Source organism: Impatiens glandulifera, chromosome 3, assembly GCF_907164915.1.
Source record: "Impatiens glandulifera chromosome 3, dImpGla2.1, whole genome shotgun sequence".
Classification (NCBI taxonomy): Eukaryota; Viridiplantae; Streptophyta; class Magnoliopsida; order Ericales; family Balsaminaceae; genus Impatiens; species Impatiens glandulifera.
Genome location: NC_061864.1, coordinates 2,833,724 through 2,851,847, shown reverse-complemented (window position 1 = coordinate 2,851,847; position 18,124 = coordinate 2,833,724). Strand labels below are relative to the sequence as shown.

At 29.7% G+C, this 18,124-nt stretch overlaps 2 protein-coding genes across 3 annotated transcripts; both read left to right on the top strand.

The window, feature by feature from the left end:
- The first annotated feature begins 1,190 nt into the window (after positions 1–1,190).
- LOC124931267 (DEAD-box ATP-dependent RNA helicase 15-like) lies at positions 1,191–4,741 on the top strand. 2 transcript variants are annotated; one of them, XM_047471697.1, is made up of 12 exons: positions 1,191–1,315; positions 1,402–1,519; positions 1,837–1,937; positions 2,157–2,329; positions 2,442–2,673; positions 2,779–2,897; positions 3,262–3,318; positions 3,418–3,602; positions 3,782–3,926; positions 4,015–4,098; positions 4,225–4,288; positions 4,371–4,741. In XM_047471697.1, exons 2-12 carry the CDS (start codon positions 1,404–1,406, stop codon positions 4,379–4,381), a joined length of 1,287 nt encoding a protein of 428 aa, XP_047327653.1. In that variant the 5' UTR covers positions 1,191–1,315; positions 1,402–1,403; the 3' UTR covers positions 4,382–4,741. The 2 variants fall into 2 exon arrangements, with proteins under 2 accessions (XP_047327653.1, XP_047327654.1); XM_047471698.1 differs by lacking the exons at positions 1,191–1,315; positions 1,402–1,519 and having other exon boundaries at positions 2,048–2,329.
- A 1,695-nt stretch (positions 4,742–6,436) lies between these two features.
- On the top strand, positions 6,437–9,626 carry LOC124928878 (probable polygalacturonase At3g15720). Its single transcript, XM_047469125.1, has 9 exons — positions 6,437–6,451; positions 7,806–7,922; positions 8,013–8,351; positions 8,453–8,485; positions 8,589–8,796; positions 8,892–8,973; positions 9,054–9,162; positions 9,236–9,340; positions 9,423–9,626. The coding sequence occupies exons 1-9, from the start codon at positions 6,437–6,439 to the stop codon at positions 9,624–9,626; spliced, it is 1,212 nt and encodes a 403-aa protein (XP_047325081.1).
- The last annotated feature ends 8,498 nt before the right edge of the window (positions 9,627–18,124 follow it).

Below are 18,124 nucleotides of genomic sequence, written 5' to 3'. Positions count from 1 at the left end.
ATAATTGAAAATAATCAATATCTAAATTTAGCGTGATTAATACTGAGTGAAGTACCTAAATTCTTTTGGCGAAAAAATGATAATGTGATAATTATAGTTGATATTGTTCTATAATGAGATTAAATTTGATGGAAGAGATTTTAAATTATAATTATTAAATCTTATTATGTATTAATTTATTCAATTTTCTTTTTAGGTTTTTTCTTAATAGTTTCTATAATTTAATTGAAAAAATATATTTCAATTCAAAAAAGTTATATTGGCTGTATATTATGAAAATTGTAGATAAATGTCATTCAAATTGACCTAGTTTGTTACACCAATATTCAGTTTAATCTCATATGATTATCTGTTACCTGACATGTAAGAAAAAAATTAATATATATATATATATATATATATATATATATATAATTAATAGTGTTTAATGGAAAGATCAATTAATGGGTTAAAATATTTACTTATAAAATATATATTTATATTCAAAGTTATAAATAAAATTTAACAAAATCATGATAAGAGTGTGAATTTGAAGGATTAATACATTTGAATTTAATATTTTGAATTTAAATAGTGTGTTCAGATTATAAAAATTTTAATAGTGTAGCGTGATATATGTGTATAAGAAATTGAGTAAATTATATTAAAAAAATATTTTTAAAATGATTATATATATTATATTTTTAATACGATATTTACCTACACTAGATAAATGGATTTCTTATATTTGAAAAATATTTAAGCATATTTGGAGTGAAATATTATTAGTGAACTATAACAAATTACTATTTAAAATTTTGATATTTTATTTTTAAATAATTATAATAAATTAAATATTTTTTAAATTTTAAAATAGATCTACACATCTCCATAACAAAGTGTTATTGGTGAAACTTTTAAAAGCAAATAAAATAAAAATTAGAAATGACTATAAAAAGTGAGATTAAATTAAATTAATAAAAGAAATTATTTGATAAGAAATTATTTATTAAAAACCAATTATTTATTATCTAAAATTTGTAAAAAAATAATTTCTTGTCAATATAATTAAATATCACCTTAAAAAACAAAACAAATATTAATTATAATTATTTAGGTTAATATATTTTTTATTAAATTTGAAGGCGTGTTTTGAAAATGTAAGGACAATTAAGTCAAACACGAAGAAGTTATCCTCCCTTTAAATGTAGGTTAAGCCCTAGCCTCATTCTCTCTCTTCCTCCCAGTTTTTATTTTTCATTTTGTGTTGTTTCTTTCTAACAGTGTGTCGTCTGCAGAGACCCCAAAACCTAGCCCCCATCTTCTAGATCTACAGGTTTTCCTTCAAATCTTCTTCTTCCTCCTTCAGCTTCTCGCAAGATTCCAACCAAAATCTTAACCTGTACAGTTCTTCTTTCTCAGGAATGGGCGAAACCAAAGAACACGATGCTTACGAAGAAGAGCTTCTCGACTACGAAGAAGACGATGAGAAAGCTCTCGACTCTGTCACCGGCAAGGTTAACGGTGAATCCGCCAAGAAGTAAGTTCCCCTACTATTCATGGATACGTAACTAGTTATTTGCCATTTATTGACTTCAAGTGTTCATTTCTTTTTCTGTAGATTTAAAAAAGTACTATTTAAGCTTGACATAATGATTTCTTTTGCCTGCAAAACTTTTAGAGTAGAAGTAATTTGTTGCATCAAGGTTATCTGAGCGAGCTTCTACTCGCGTCTTGAATATTTTCTTTATCTCATTGTATCTCCTAGATCTATGTTAATGACTTACATATTTTACTGTTACTGTTCTGTTGCGTATTATTTAGTTTGTGATTCCTTTTCTATTACTTTGTCTATAGGGGATATGTTGGAATTCACAGCTCCGGTTTTAGAGATTTCCTATTGAAGCCAGAACTACTCCGTGCCATTGTTGACTCTGGATTTGAACATCCTTCTGAAGGTACACGCAACACATTAATAGAGTGTAGTTTCCCTATCAAACCTTTTCCACACAACTATTTTCATAAATGCTCAGAGCATTGAAGTTAATTTTAATTTCTCATTCCTCAGGTAAATCACTATTATCCGTGTCTCGCTTTTTGGAGATCTAACTTGTTTGGTAAGGCTTTTAATTAAAACTGAGGGTTGCTTCGCTCGAATTTTCTTTGGTTATCACCAGTACAACATGAGTGTATCCCTCAAGCAATTTTGGGTATGGACGTAATATGCCAAGCAAAATCCGGGATGGGGAAAACTGCTGTGTTTGTGCTGTCAACATTGCAGCAAATTGAGCCTGTTCCAGGCCAGATTGCTGCCCTTGTTCTTTGCCACACAAGGGAACTAGCTTATCAGGCATGTTTTTATCTATGAATCAAAAAGAACAATATTTATCTATCTGTAGCCCAAGTTTTTGCAAATTATATGTTATATTTATTCTTCCATTCCCTGTCATCTACTGTCACAGATCTGTCATGAATTTGAGAGATTTAGCACTTACTTGCCCGATATTAAGGTTGCTGTGTTCTATGGTGGTGTCCATATTAAGAGTCACAAGGATCTGTTGAAAAATGAATGTCCTCATATTGTTGTGGGAACACCTGGAAGAATTCTTGCACTTGCAAGGGAGAAAGATCTTAACCTGTTGAATGTGAGGCATTTCATTCTTGATGAATGTGACAAGATGCTGGAATCATTAGGTATGTTTTCTTGCAGTATTGAACATGAGCAAATTAGGTTTCTTTTTTATGCCGTGTCAGTTTGTGTGTTTAGTTCTTAAGTGCTTTGCTTTCCATGCATTGTAGATATGAGGCGGGATGTGCAAGAGATCTTCAAATTAACTCCCCATGACAAGCAAGTTATGATGTTTTCAGCAACACTTAGCAAGGAGATCCGCCCTGTTTGCAAGAAATTTATGCAAGATGTAATGTTTCGTGTCCACTTGAGTTTTGATGTCAACTTACTAACTGCAACCTCTCTTCATATTCTACGTCACCAATAAGATATGGTTGAAACTGAGTATAATAGTACTTCAAAAGAGAGTGTGTTGAGAGTTAGGTCATTTTTATTATGTTTTTTCTTGCCTCTTCTTAGTTTAATACTAGCAAAGTTTGAGCAACAAGGTTCTTGGGTTGTCTATAGAAGGGTATCTGCAATGAGAGACATTTGGATGGACTGGAATCTCAATCCAATGGACATTCATCCATACATTTATGTAGTTGATTCCACTGACTTCAAGAAGGGTCCTAAATCCTAATAAGCTTTAACCTGGCATTTCTTCGTTTCAGCCTATGGAAATTTATGTCGACGACGAGGCAAAGTTGACACTTCACGGTCTTGTGCAGGTACTACTCTAGGGTTTCTACAATTATGTGTTCTTGTTCTATGCTCTTTTTTGTGTTTGTTGGATTTGACTAACTTTTTAATATTTTTTAAATGGTTAGCACTACATCAAATTGAGTGAGATGGAAAAGAATCGCAAGTTGAACGATCTCTTGGATGCATTGGATTTCAATCAAATAGTCATATTTGTAAAAAGTGTCAGCCGAGCAGCAGAGCTGAACAAGTTGCTCGTGGATTGTAATTTCCCTTCAATCTGCATTCACTCTGGCATGTCCCAAGAGGAAAGGTCCGTTTACACATCCACTGTGACATCTTTATTCATGGGCCAAAGTTGTTGTTCTTATAGAAAATGAGTCGTGGGCTGTACAAAATTTAGTAACTCAAGTGATAAAAAGTTTCAAGTTTGTTTTTCTGGCATGCATAGTCCAGGGAATGATTGAATTGATATTTATTGTGTTAATGAAGGTTGACACGCTACAAGGGATTCAAGGAGGGAAACAAGAGGATACTCGTAGCAACAGATCTAGTAGGGAGAGGAATAGACATTGAACGAGTCAACATCGTGATCAATTACGATATGCCAGATTCTGCAGACACCTATCTCCACAGGGTTAGTTTGTTCTTCTAAGACACTCTTGTGTAACAAACAGTATGGTTGTGGTTGTTGTTGCTAAGAAGGATTGATTTCCTATTTATAGGTTGGCAGAGCTGGTAGATTCGGGACAAAAGGTCTGGCCATCACATTTGTTTCATCTGCGTCTGACTCTGAGGTCCTCAATCAGGTTCGAAATTCCTCACACACACATATATATATATATATATATATTTTATATTGGTTTGAAGGAGTGAGTATGTATATCTGGTTTGTTTTGATTACACACACACACACGCATGTTTGAATTGCGCAGGTTCAAGAGAGGTTTGAAGTAGACATAAAGGAGTTACCTGAGCAGATAGATACATCCACATACAGTAAGAAGGCCTCACTTGTTAAAAAAATAAATTTAGCAAATATGTTGGTTGGTATTCTGACATGTTAATATTATGATTGCAGTGCCATCATAGAAGAAGAAGAAGAGAGTTTGGTTGTGGAGATGTATTAGGAGGAGGAGGACGACACGGGAAGGAGACAAAAAGGTTCAGAGAAATTTTAATGTGTTTTGTTTTGGGAGGAGAGGATTAGGAGGAGTATTGTAGTAGTAGCAGTAGACTAGTAGTGGTAGTAGCTTTGGATTGCAGTTTCTACTACACAAATTGTTTTACTATTATTATTTACTGCTGCTTTTACTGTTGTAGTAGTAGTAGTAGTAGATTTGGATTGCAGTGTCTTGTCTTTGTCTACACAGACACAGATTGTTTTACTATTATTACTTACTGCTGCTTACTTTGTACGGCTTATTTATCATCTACTACTTGAGTTTCCTTCATCATAGATGGACCAAGATATTCTAGTACAAATGCTTTTTGGATATTATTTCATGTCTATATATATTGGCAATGTTTTTTAGATAATATTTTCATGTCTAAATAAGTAAATATGTTGGAAATTTTGTCATTTCTATGGTATAAGATTAAGGCCTTGGTTAGTTTTAGTCAAATAACCACTCAATCTAATCTATTAACTAAAATATTTTTTACATTTTAAATTTATATTTTTTATTTATATATATCAATATTTTAAAAGTATTTTTATATAAAAAAAACATTCACTCTCCCAATACAAATATTTGGACAGATTTGAACCAATATGACAATTAAGGAATGTCATGTGGTGCAATTCAATTTGATTGGCCAAAATAAAAATTTATAAAAATTTTGGGTATACTTTGATGCTACTACCCATACATGCACTAAGGTCCTGCCACCTCTACAAAAAGAAAATAATCAACAAGGAGAATCATGCTTTGCCTGTATGGTAGCATCAAAATAAACCTCTCCTCAATCTTTATGTTTTTCCAACCAATGATATAATGACACATCATTCTCTTCCACATTCTTCTCCCAAATTCTCGAGATGAGATTTGTTGTTCCAAAATTTATGTTTCACTTTGTATAACCTTCACTAAATATGTGAGTTTTTCCTTCTCTCTTCATTACTTTTTTCAAAATTTATGTTCCAATTTGTACCACCTTCACCAACAACCAAATATGTGGGTTTTTCCTTCTCTCTTCATTATTTTTTCTTTAAAATAATTAATTTTCGTGAAGGTGGTACTCAGTAAAACATATGATTTGAAACAATAGATTTGAGCTCCAAATTCACTCTCTTATCCTATCATGATTTAAATTTTAAATACTTATATTTAAATTAGTTTGATAATATTTAAAATTTATATATTGAATTATATAAAAACAATTAAAATAAATACTGTTAATTTATATATATATATATTAAATTATAATTTAAGTATTTTTATTTTTCTCTAAACTAGTTTATAAAAGTCATTTTTGTTCTTAATTCATTCAATTTTATTATTATTATTATTTATTTTAAAGCATCAGAGAGTTTTATTTTTTTTTATTATTTAGATTTGAGTTGATGTTATTTATTTTTTCGATTCGACATTCTGTTTTTTTTAGATTAGACTTTTAATCTTGAATTTTTATAATTCAATTAATACTCAACTTTTGTTGGGTGGTTTACAGTTTATACCCCCAATTAATTTGGTAAAGTTTCTGGAGTCTATGTATATTCTATACTTAACAAACAAATGAGATAAAATTGGGATGCGGAGTTATTTTTCTTTGGTTTAATAAAGAGTTTTTAAAGTTAATAATTCATTTAGAGTGCTCTTATATGTATTATTAGTTGATTTATACGAGTTTCTTATTATTTTGATAATATATATAAATGGTTAGTTATTACATTTCAAAATATTTTTTGGCGTTGTTTACCACTCCGTAGACAATGATAAATTTCAATGATTACGATACCGCATAATTGATTTGTTCAGCTTATTTTATTTATTCACTCATCGTTATGAAACTCAAACAACATCATGAAATTTTAAAATTATTCTCTATCGTAATTTTAACAATTTCAGCCAAAAAATAAATAAATATTTTGTGAAGAAAAAGTTATACAATTTTATCCATATAGAACTAAAATAGATAGAAATAATGTCAAAGAGAATTGTGAGTAAAACACGTATTTACCCTTAGATTTTATCTCAATGTTTAATTTAACCCATATACTTTGGCGAGATCAAATTAATCCTCAAATTTATGGAATTAAGTAGGTTGCAGTCTCTTAGCAAAAAATTAAAAAGAGCTTTCAATTGGGAGAAGAGAATAAAATTAGTTATTATTTAGTGTATTGTAGAAAGGCCCTCTATTTTAAAAATATGCATAAGATTTTCTTCTTGTTAAGATGACTCTAAATTCCAAAATATTATCAAATTGATCATCAAAATAAAAAAAAAATATTTAGTCACATTCTTAACTTATTTTGTGAATAAAAGCATAAGATTTTCTTCTTGTTAAGATGACTCTAAATTCCAAAATATTATCAAATTGATCATCAAAATAAAAAAAAAAATATTTAGTCACATTCTTAACTTATTTTGTGAATAAAATTATAATCTTTTTATATGTGATCAGAATAATTTTCAAAGGAATTAAATAATTGAGTCAAATCTTCCTATTTTATCAACAAACCAATAAAGAACATTTGCCCAAGGACAATAATATTTTCAAATAGTTCTAAATTTATCCCAAGAAAAAGGTCAATGTTAATTATGTTTTGACCTAAAATTTTATTATAATCGAAAGATTTATAGAATTAGAGTAAAATACATAAATATTAGGGAAAATCAGACATGCTAAACAATAAAAAAAAAATATTATTATACATAATATGTGTAATGTGTGATATATTTTATTATTATTAAGTTTCATTGGTTTTTACAATATACATCATATACAGAGGTAAAAACCCCATTTTACTTGGTCAATGTTTAATGTTTAAAATAAACATTTCTTTTAGGGAATATATATTGTTTACCAAAGCATTTGTTTATGAAAAGTATTGAAAAATACAAGTTTCCTTTCATTTTTTTAATTCCTTTTATATCAAGTTAAGTTCTAAAATGGTCCATTCAACCAAATCTAACGGGATGAAATTCATGAAACTATAATAATTTAAGTCTACAAATTACAATCACACAATTTCAAATTAAATTCCTTTATATTTTTTAAATCCTAAAAAATACTTATGTTAGTAGTCTTGAAATTTAAAAATATACATGAAATATTTTTAAATTTATACATTTTCCTAAAATATTGAACTTAAAAGACTATAAAATCAACAACAACTATTGGGTTTGACAAATTGAATTTGTTTCAATAAGCTTCATTTGAGTTTTTTCATGCATAGTTGAATTGATTAATAATGGTGAAAACGACCTTCTCTGTCAACTTATTGAATCTAATTATAATTTTATTTTGAGAAACATATTGACATTTATTTATTTTGGTTTTCTTTGTGCAGAATCATTTTGGTTTATTCTTTTTGGTTTGCATTATTAATCTAGATATTTGTCTTGCTATTACATTTGATGTGACACAATATGGTGCAGTTGGAAATGGGAATACCGATGATTCCAAGGTAAAATATTTTAATTATTTGAAAATATAACATTGTTAAGGTGACGAGTTATGTTTTGCTAGACTAAACATTTTGTATTTATTCGTGAAGGCATTTTTACGAGCATGGAAAGCAACTTGTGCATGTACAAGTGACACCGCTGTTATGGTAGTGCCGGCTAAAAAGACTTTCTTTATTAGATCTTTGCTTTTCAATGGCCCTTGCAAATGTCAATCCCCTCAAATTCAGATCGACGGAACTCTGATAGCGCCGAAAAGTATAAATAGATGGGCGGAATGTGCATGGAACACATGGATAATGTTCTCACAAGTGAATAGACTTAATATTTATGGAGAAGGAAAACTTAATGGAAATGGTGTACCATGGTGGCGTGACAATAATCCCATATACCTCCACGATAACAATTTTGAACATTCATTTCAATACAAAGTAAGTTAAACTCTATATTGTTAGGACATTTTTATTCTCTCAAACAACATTTAAATAATAATAAATGTTTAACTCTTCATTTCTATATTATTTGTTTGTAGTATCCAAGAATGGGAAATTGTTCTCGACCAACGGTGAGATAGAGTTTAACTTTAAGTGATTTTACTACAACATATAATTTATATTAAACTAAACTTTCTTTTATTTGTTTTTCTTATGATTTGTTACGTCGTACAGGCATTGAGGTTTAGTCAATGCAACAATATTGAAGTTAGAGGATTGACTCATATTAACCCTCCGAGAAATCATATAAGCATAAATGGTTGCAACAACGTCAAAATATCTAACATAAAAATAATCGCTCCAGAGCATAGTCCTAACACTGATGGAATCGACATATCTTCTTCAACTAACATCCATATCATGAACTCCATCATCGGAACCGGTAATACATTCATTCAAATTAGCTAATTGTAGTTATATATTATTGCTCATTAATAATTTATTAATGGGTAAGTCTTCATATTTTGTCTATGATAGGAGATGATTGTGTTGCCATTAATAATAAGTGTTCAAATATTATTATAGAAGGGGTTCAATGTGGACCTGGCCATGGTTTAAGGTAATTAAATCTTTAATATTTTATATATCTTATAGTCAAAATGTCTATTTAATACAATAATATTGTTGTTTATTTATTAGTGTTGGAAGTCTTGGAAAGGATGGAGATTATGCCCAAGTGGAAGGAATACTTGTAAAGAACTGCACTTTCAATAGGACAACAAATGGAGCAAGGATAAAAACATGGCCGGTAATATATATAAATATTATAAATATTGAAGGGATTTTATTTTCTAACTATTTAATTTTTTAATGTAATTTAGGGAGGGAATGGATATGCTAGAAATATAACATTTAAGAATATTTTGCTTCACAATACAAGGAACCCTATCATCATTGATCAACATTATTTCAATACCACAGAACAGGTTAATTACTTAACACTTTAGTTCCCTAATCCCATTTCTAATTTTTTTTTATCTTTAAGTTTTTTTATTTTTATTTATACAGGTGAAAGCGGTTAAAGTGAGCCATGTGAATTATATCAACATAAAAGGAACATCGGTCTCAAAACATGCCATATTATTAGATTGCAGTACTCATGTCCCTTGCACCAACATTGTTTTTAAAAATGTGAATATCAGATCGAGCTCCGGTGAAAAAACTTACTCCACCATAAATAATGCCATCTTCCATCCTTCTCCACATCCCTAAATGTCCTTTTACTTAAAGGTTACTTAAGGTCAAGTCTTTTCAAACTTAGAAAGAATGAATAGTTTATCGGATCTCAAATCCAACCTGGACTATATTTGTGTAGGATGATAATTACTGCCAAATCTTTTTATTAAGCAGTAGTTAGCATTAAATCGAAAAATTCATGTTTTTAGTGATTTGTATGCCAACATGTAACATTTATAATATTTAAGTAATATATTAAAATTTTATATATATATTTATTTATTTATTAACTCCCTTTAGCATTTATTGTTTTGTAATATAAGTGAATGCTAAAATGTTGAAATTTAAGTAAATTATGGCGATAAAATGTATGTATTTGTTGAGTTTTAACTAGATTTTAACTACGAAAGGACATAAGAGCAAAAATATATATTATTAGCACTTTAAATATATATATAAAAAAAAGGCTAAAATTCATGTGTTCAAATTAGAGATAAAGAATCAAATTATTTCTTAGTTTAATATATTTGTTAAAAGGTTCTTGAATTTTTAAAATAAGCTTAAAACTTTTCATATACATTTTAACATATTTTTGTGAACAATGAAAATAAATTTTGAAAATTATACAATTTTTTCCATAATCTCACCATGTGGTAAGAATAATTTTCATAGTCAAATCTGACTATTTGGTAAGAATCACATTTATTTCTTTGGAAGAATTCTATATTTGTAGCCTTAAAAACTTACTCCACCATGAATAATGCCATCTTCATCCTTCTCCACTTGATCCCGCAGGTTCATTTACTTTAGGTCAAGTCTTTTCAAACTTGGAAAGAATGAATAGTTTCTCAAATCTCAAATCCAACATGAACTATATTAGTGTAGAATGTTAAGTATTGCCAAATCTTTTTATTGTGTAGTAGCAGTAAAAAGAATTGAATTGTTCATGTTTTAGTGATTTTTATGTCGCCAACATGTAACATTCATAATATAATATTTAAGTAATATATTGAATTTATCTATCTATTTATTAACTCCTTGTGGCATTTATTGTTACATAACCTATGTGAATGTTAAAATGTTGAGATTTATGTAAATTATGACAATGAAATGCATGTATTGGTTTGATTTAACGAGATTTTAACTACAAAAGGGGACATAAGAACAAAAATACATATTATTAGCACTTTACTAGTTTTTTTACAAATGAAAGCAATTAAAGTGAGTAATACGAAGTATATTAACGTGAAAGGAACGTCGGCAAAGACCATATTTTTAGATTGCAGAGTTCATTTCCCTTGTAGCATCACTGTCTTTGAAAACGTAAATATAATATTGAGCTTAGGTGAAAAAACTTATTTCAACTTAAAAAATGCAAATGAATTGTTTGCCTCCACTTCCCCATATGTATTCCTTTAAATTATGGACTGTATCAAAATTTACATGAATGATGTTAACTACTAAGTCTTTTTATTAAATAGTTAGGAGTAAAAAAAAGGTTGAATTATACATGTTTAGACTTTATGATTGTATGTCACCAACATTAAATATTTATAATATATAAATATATTTATAATATATATATATATATATATAATGATGCTTAATTTTGAAAGAGTCTGAATTCCCGGGTGAGAGCCGTGGTTAATTTGGATATATATGTAAGAGTAAATGAATATTTGGATCGGATTTTGGGTTGACTCGTCCATAAACTTAAAACGGTTAAAAATAAAATTAAAAATTCTATAGGTATGTTTCGAACTCACAACCTAACAAAAACAATTATAACTCTTTAACCAATTAGGCTAATAACACTTTATATTTTAAATTCAACACCAAATTTGATAAACGCGGGACGTTGTAACAATATATTTTTATCTGTGTACATCCCACACAGGGATGTTCCTAGTTTTTATAATATTTTGAAATTATCTATTTATTTATGTCTTTTTTATTTATGTCTTATAAATGATATTTAATATTGTTTATATATTTTTATTGTTGTACAACAAAAATGCTAAAATGTTGTTTCTTTTTTACAATAATGTTGTTGAAATTCATGTATTGTTTGATTTCATCGTATATTCTAGATGAGAAAGGATTGGGAGAAAGAATTTGAGGGAGGGAATGGGGAGAGAATGATGTGTCGCAATTTGATTAGTCAAAAAATAACAAAATGAAATAATGTTAAAACATATATATATATATATATATATATATATATATATATATATATATATATATATATATATATATATATATATATATATATATATATATATATATATATATATATATCACTAAAATCTAAACTTTTTATCGATGTTTAATTTAACTCTAAACTTTTTTTCATATCAAATCATTTTTTTTCAATTGATAAATTTAAGTTTATTTATTAAGAGATCCTACATTTTAAAAATATAAATAAAATGTTAGTTTGGTCAAAATGACTGTAAGTGATCTGTAATTCAGAAAAGTTATTCAATTTCAGTTCATGATTAAAAAAAAAAAAAGAAAATAATTAGGCATATTTTAACATTTAAGGAAAAAAAAACATTTTAACATTTTTTTTTTTGTGAACAATCAAAGTTAAATTTAAAATTATAATTTTATCTAAATATAATTTCTCTATGTGGTCAGAATATATTTATACATATATAAATTTTATAAAAAAATGTGTCAAAATAATTCTCTATTTTAAAAAAATGTGTCAAAATCACTGTTATCATTATAATTATTAAATTATTTATTTTATTAACTAAAATATTTTTATTAAACTTAAATTTTAAATAGAATAAAAACTCAAATAACTTGCTATATATCAAACAAGTTTTAAAAAAATAAAATAAAAAGGGAAAACCTAAAAAAACACAAGTTCAAATACTATCAAACTAATCATATAAACTCAATCATATATAACCAATAACTATTAATGCTTCTCATAGTGTATGGTCTTTTCATTTAACAAAAAGATGTAAAGAATTTAGGATACTTTTAAAAAGAGACAATGTTATTATATTGTATTTTTATGATATTCTCGAGAATTAGATATCTAACTAACTATTTTTGTTTATTAATTTGATTATTTTTTCTCGATGAACGATCGTTCAATTTTCATAATCTGTAAACAAACACATTTATAAATAATGTAATTTGACATTTTCTTTTGTTAAATATGGAAAAAGAAATGTTGAATTTTGATTAAATAAACAACATCATTGTCTTAAGTTAAGTTGGAGGCTAACAATTTATATTAAAAAAAAGGTAAATAAAGACTTGGAATACATTTTAAACTTATCTAAACTATAGAACTAAAATAGAGAGAAATAATGTCAAAGAGACATGTGAGCAAAACACGTATTTACCCTTAGATTTTATCTCAATGTTTAATTTAACCCATATACTTTGGAGAGATCAAATTAATCCTCAAATTTATGAAATTAAGTAGGTTGCAGTCTCTTAGTAAAAAATTAAAAAGAGCTTTCAATTGGGAGATGAGAATAAAATTAGTTATTATTTAGTGTATTGTAGAAAGGCCCCTCTATTTTAAAAATATGCATAAGGTTTTCTTCTTGTTAAGATGACTCCAAATTCCAAAATATTATCAAATTAATCATCAAAATAAAAAATAAAAAATAAAAATAAAAAAAGATTTACATATTTAGTCACATTCTTAACATATTTTGTGAATAAAATTATAATCTTTATATATGTGGTCAGAATAATTTTCAAAGGAATTAAATAATTGAGTCAAATCTTCCTATTTTGTCAACAAACCAATAAAGAACATTTGCCCAAGAACAATAATAATATTTTCAAATAGTTCTAAATTTATCCCAAGAAAAAGGTCAATATTAACTATGTTTTGACCTAAAATTTTATTATATTAGAAAGATTTATAGAATTAAAGTAAAATACATAAATATTAGGGAAAATCATACATGCTAAACAATAAAAAAATATTATTATACATAATATGTCTAATGTGTGATATATTTTATTATTATTAAGTTTCATTGGTTTTTACAATATACATCATATACAGAGGTAAAAACCTTATTTTACTTGGTCAATGTTTAATGTTTTAAAATAAACATTTCTTTTAGGAAATATATATTGTTTACCAAAGCATTTTGTTTATGAAAAGTATTGAAAAATACAAGTTTCCTTTCATTTTTTTAATTCCTTTTATATCAAGTTAAGTTCTAAAATGGTCCATTCAACCAAATCTAACGGATGAAATTCATGAAACAATAATAATTTAAGTCTACAAATTACAATCACACAATTTCAAATTAAATTCCTTTATATTGTTTAAATCCTAAAAAATACTTATGTTAGTAGTCTTGAAATTTAAAAATATACATGAAATATTTTTAAATTTATACATTTTCCTAAAATATTGAACTTAAAAGACTATAAAATCAACAACAACTATTGGGTTTGACAAATTGAATTTGTTTCAATAAGCTTCATTTGAGTTTTTTCTTGCATAGTTGAATTGATTAATAATGGTGAAAACCTTCTTTATCAACTTATTGAATCTAGTTAGAATTTTATTTTGAGAAACATATTGACATGTATTTATTTTGGTTTTCTTTTTGCAGAATCAATTTGGTTTATTCTTTTTGGTTTGCATTATTAATCTAGATATTTGTCTTGCCATTACATTTGATGTGACACAATATGGTGCGGTTGGAAATGGGAATACCGATGATTCTAAGGTAAAATATTTCAATTATTTGAAAATATAGCATTGTTAAGGTGACGAGTTATGTTTTGCTAGACTAAACATTTTGTATTTATTCGTGAAGGCATTTTTACGAGCATGGAAAGTGAAACGTTTTGCCTTTAGTATAGGAATTAATAATTTCAGTTATTTCACATTTATTCAGTTATGCTTATTAAGTTAGGTGTTTTACGTTTTATTTCTTTTCTGACTTTAGATAGCTGCAATTCTTTTTCAATAGTTATAATCTGTTTTATCTTTATCTTTTGACAATCAGAAATCTCTCTTCATCTGTTTAATTTCCACACTTCATTGTTCATCATTTTCTTGCATTCCGCACAATAATTGGTATCAGAGCGGGTTAGATCCGATCAGATTATCACTTTTGTTTTCTGGCGAGAGAATGTCTTCAATGAATTTGAAAATCGAAAAATTCACAGGGCGGAACAGTTTTGGTCTATGGCAGATCAAAATGCGAGCCTTGCTTAAACAACAAGGCGTCTGGGCACCATTGTCGAAGGAAAAGGCGAAGATAGTTGCAGGTCCTGCAAAAGAGTCTTCCTCTAGTAAAATCACTGCTGAGCTTGAGGTCTTGGAAGAGAAGGCGCACTCAACAATTTTACTCTGTCTGGCTGATGAAGTGATTACTGAGGTATCAGATGAAGATACCGCAATCGGTTTGTGGTCAAAGTTAGAGGCTTTGTACATGACAAAGTCACTGACTAACAAGTTGTTATTGAAGCAACGTCTGTTCAGTCTTCGTATGCTTGAAGGTAAGTCTCTTCGTGAACATCTTGATAAGTTAAACACTATATTACTTGAATTGAGAAATATAGATGTTAAGATCGAAGATGAAGATGCTGCATTAATTCTGTTGGTATCTTTACCCAACTCGTTTGAAAATTTTGTTCAATCGTTCGTTGTGGGTAAAGACTCTGTAACTCTAGAGGAAGTTCGGTCAGCACTTCATACTAGAGAACTGCGTCATAAGGCGAGCGGTGAAATTGTAGACAATCAAGCATCTGGGTTGATTGTCAGCACAGTCAACTACAAAGGGTCTGGAAAGAAGAAGGATCAGAAATACAAAGCTAAGGGCCCTAATGCTAAAGATATCTGCAATTATTGTAAAGAACCTGGTCACTGGAAGAATAATTGTCCTAAGAAAAGGGGCAAATATTCTACGACTGCGATAGCACATAAAGACAGAGACACCGACTCGGAGGAGGACATTGCCCTTGTAGCTAACGCTTCTCTACACCCTATTGATACGTGGGTGTTGGATTCAGGGTGTTCATATCATATGAGTCCGAACAAAGAATGGTTCGATACCTATGAAGATTATGATGGTGGAAACGTTGTCATGGGAAATGATGCCATATGTAAAACGGTGGGTATTGGGACTATCAAAATTCTGACTGATGATGGTAAGATACGGACCCTAACTGGCGTTCGGCATGTTCCACAACTGAAGAAGAACTTAATATCTTTAGGCATTTTAGATGCTAAAGGTTTCAAGTTTAGCGGTGAAGAAGGAACCTTGTGCATTAGTAAAGGTTCAAAAATAATACTGAAAGGTATTAAACAGAATACCTTGTATATACTACAAGGTAAGACGCTGACAGGTTCCGCTGCGGTCGCATCCAAATCTGTGAATCGGCACCCTGATGTAACCAAGTTGTGGCATATGCGACTTGGACATATGGGGGAGAGGGGGATGCAAATTCTGTCCAAACGAGATCTTCTATCTGGCCACAAGGTTACCAACCTTGAGTTGTGTGAACACTGCATTTTCGGGAAAAAACATCGCCGCAAGTTCAGTAAGGGAGTTCACAAAACTAAGGGCACACTAGATTATATCCACTCTGATTGCTGGGGTCCTGCTCAAGTTGAAGGTATAGGAGGTTATAGCTATTTTGTAACATTCATAGATGATTACTCAAGGATGACCTGGTTGTATCTTCTGAGACATAAGAGCGAGGTATTTAAGACCTTCAAACATTGAAAGGCACTGGTGGAGAATCAAACTGGAAAGAAGGTTAAGAGGCTGCGAACAGATAATGGGCTTGAATTCTGTTCATCTGAGTTTAATGAGTTCTGCAGGGATATGGGGATTGCAAGACATCACACTGTCCGAGGTACACCACAGCAGAATGGTGTAGCAGAAAGGGTGAATCAAACATTGTTAGAGAGAGTTAGAAGCATGCTCTCTAATGCGGGATTGACTAGAAAGTACTGGAGCGAGGCTGTCTTAACAGCTTGCTATCTGATAAATCGTGCACCACACACTGGGATTGATTGCAGAATCCCTTACGAGGTATGGTCTGGTAATGTCGTTGATTATTCTCATTTGAAAGTCTTTGGGTGCACATCTTACTATCATGTTAATGAAGGAAAGTTGGAACCAAGGGCAAAACAGGGTATTTTCATGGGCTATGGAGATGGAGTCAAGGGATATAGAATCTGGTCATCTTCTGAAGGTAGAGTAATCCTCAGCAGGGATGTCACCTTTAATGAGAAGTTTATACTTAACTCCTCTATCAAGCCATCACTTTCTGGAGAAAATATTAATACCGAGAAACAGGTGGAGCTTGAGGTGGCTCCAGTTCAAGGGACAACTGACATGACACACGATACTGATAAGCCATCTGAGGAAGTTTATCAATTTGGAGCACCTGAAAGTCAATCTGACATTGCAACACGACCTAGAAGGCAAATTAAAGCTCCTGACAGGTTAATTCATTCAATCGAGGGAAGAAAAATCTCAACTGGTCCTGGAAGTAGGACAATCAGTCCCTCTATAAATGATACTGAAGAAATGGTAAGTTATGCACTTCAGGTAGCTGAAGATGTCATACATAACGAGCCATCTTCTTACAATGAAGCTGTTAATGGTGCTGATTCCGCGCAATGGATTGCTGCCATGTGTGAGGAGATGGAATCACTTCACAAGAATAATACATGGGAGCTGGTTACTTTACCTAAGGGAAGAAGAGTCATTGGGTGTAAATGGATTTTCAAAAGGAAAGATGGAACCTCTAGTGCTGAAGGGACCAGATATAAAGCACGATTAGTTGCAAAGGGATTCAGTCAAAAGGAAGGCGTAGACTACAATGAGATATTCTCACCTGTAGTACGACACACTTCTATCAGGGTACTACTAGCTATAGTAGCACATCAGAATCTGGAACTCGAGCAATTAGACGTGAAGACGGCTTTCTTACATGTAGGGGTGTTCATCGGTTCGGTTTTCGGGTTATTCGAGTTTTCGGTTCGGGTTCTTCGAATTTTTATTTTTTTTAAGCAAATTCGAAAACCGAACCGATTTGAATAAATTCGAATTCGGTTTATTCGAATTCGGTGAATTCGAATTCGGTTTGAATTCGGTCGGATATTCGGTTTAGACCAAATATAGAACATCACCTACCCATAAGATAAATTTTTTTAAAAGAGTTAACAAAATAAATAATTTGTTAAAGAGATCTTATATACTTAAATTATAAAAAAATATAAATCACGCAAACTTAGTGACTAACGCTAATATATATTCGATAATTAAACGACGAAAATAAAACAGTATCGACGACGACAATATATGGCGGTTGAGAGGTGTGGACAACTAGAGAAAGGGGAAAATGAAATAGGAATTATGGATTTAATGTAGGGATCTAATAGGAGGCCCGTGATAATTTAATATATAATATGTAATAAGTTATATAATATATAATAAAAATAAATAATAAAAATGAATTCGGTTTTCGGTTTGGTTTTCGAGTTAAAACCTAAACTCGAAAACCAAACCGAAAAC

What these genes read in the sequence shown, in the direction of transcription:
- LOC124928878 (XM_047469125.1), top strand. An exon ending in AACATTCATTTCAATACAAA is followed by an intron (nt 8,352 to 8,452) that starts GTAAGTTAAACT and finishes ATTTGTTTGTAG; the next exon opens with TATCCAAGAATGGGAAATTG. An exon ending in GGACCTGGCCATGGTTTAAG is followed by an intron (nt 8,974 to 9,053) that starts GTAATTAAATCT and finishes TTTATTTATTAG; the next exon opens with TGTTGGAAGTCTTGGAAAGG.
- LOC124931267 (XM_047471697.1), top strand. Translation starts at nt 1,404, where the DNA reads ATGGGCGAAACCAAAGAACACGATGCTTACGAAGAAGAGCTTCTCGAC. An exon ending in AACGGTGAATCCGCCAAGAA is followed by an intron (nt 1,520 to 1,836) that starts GTAAGTTCCCCT and finishes CTTTGTCTATAG; the next exon opens with GGGATATGTTGGAATTCACA. An exon ending in ATTTGAACATCCTTCTGAAG is followed by an intron (nt 1,938 to 2,156) that starts GTACACGCAACA and finishes GGTTATCACCAG; the next exon opens with TACAACATGAGTGTATCCCT.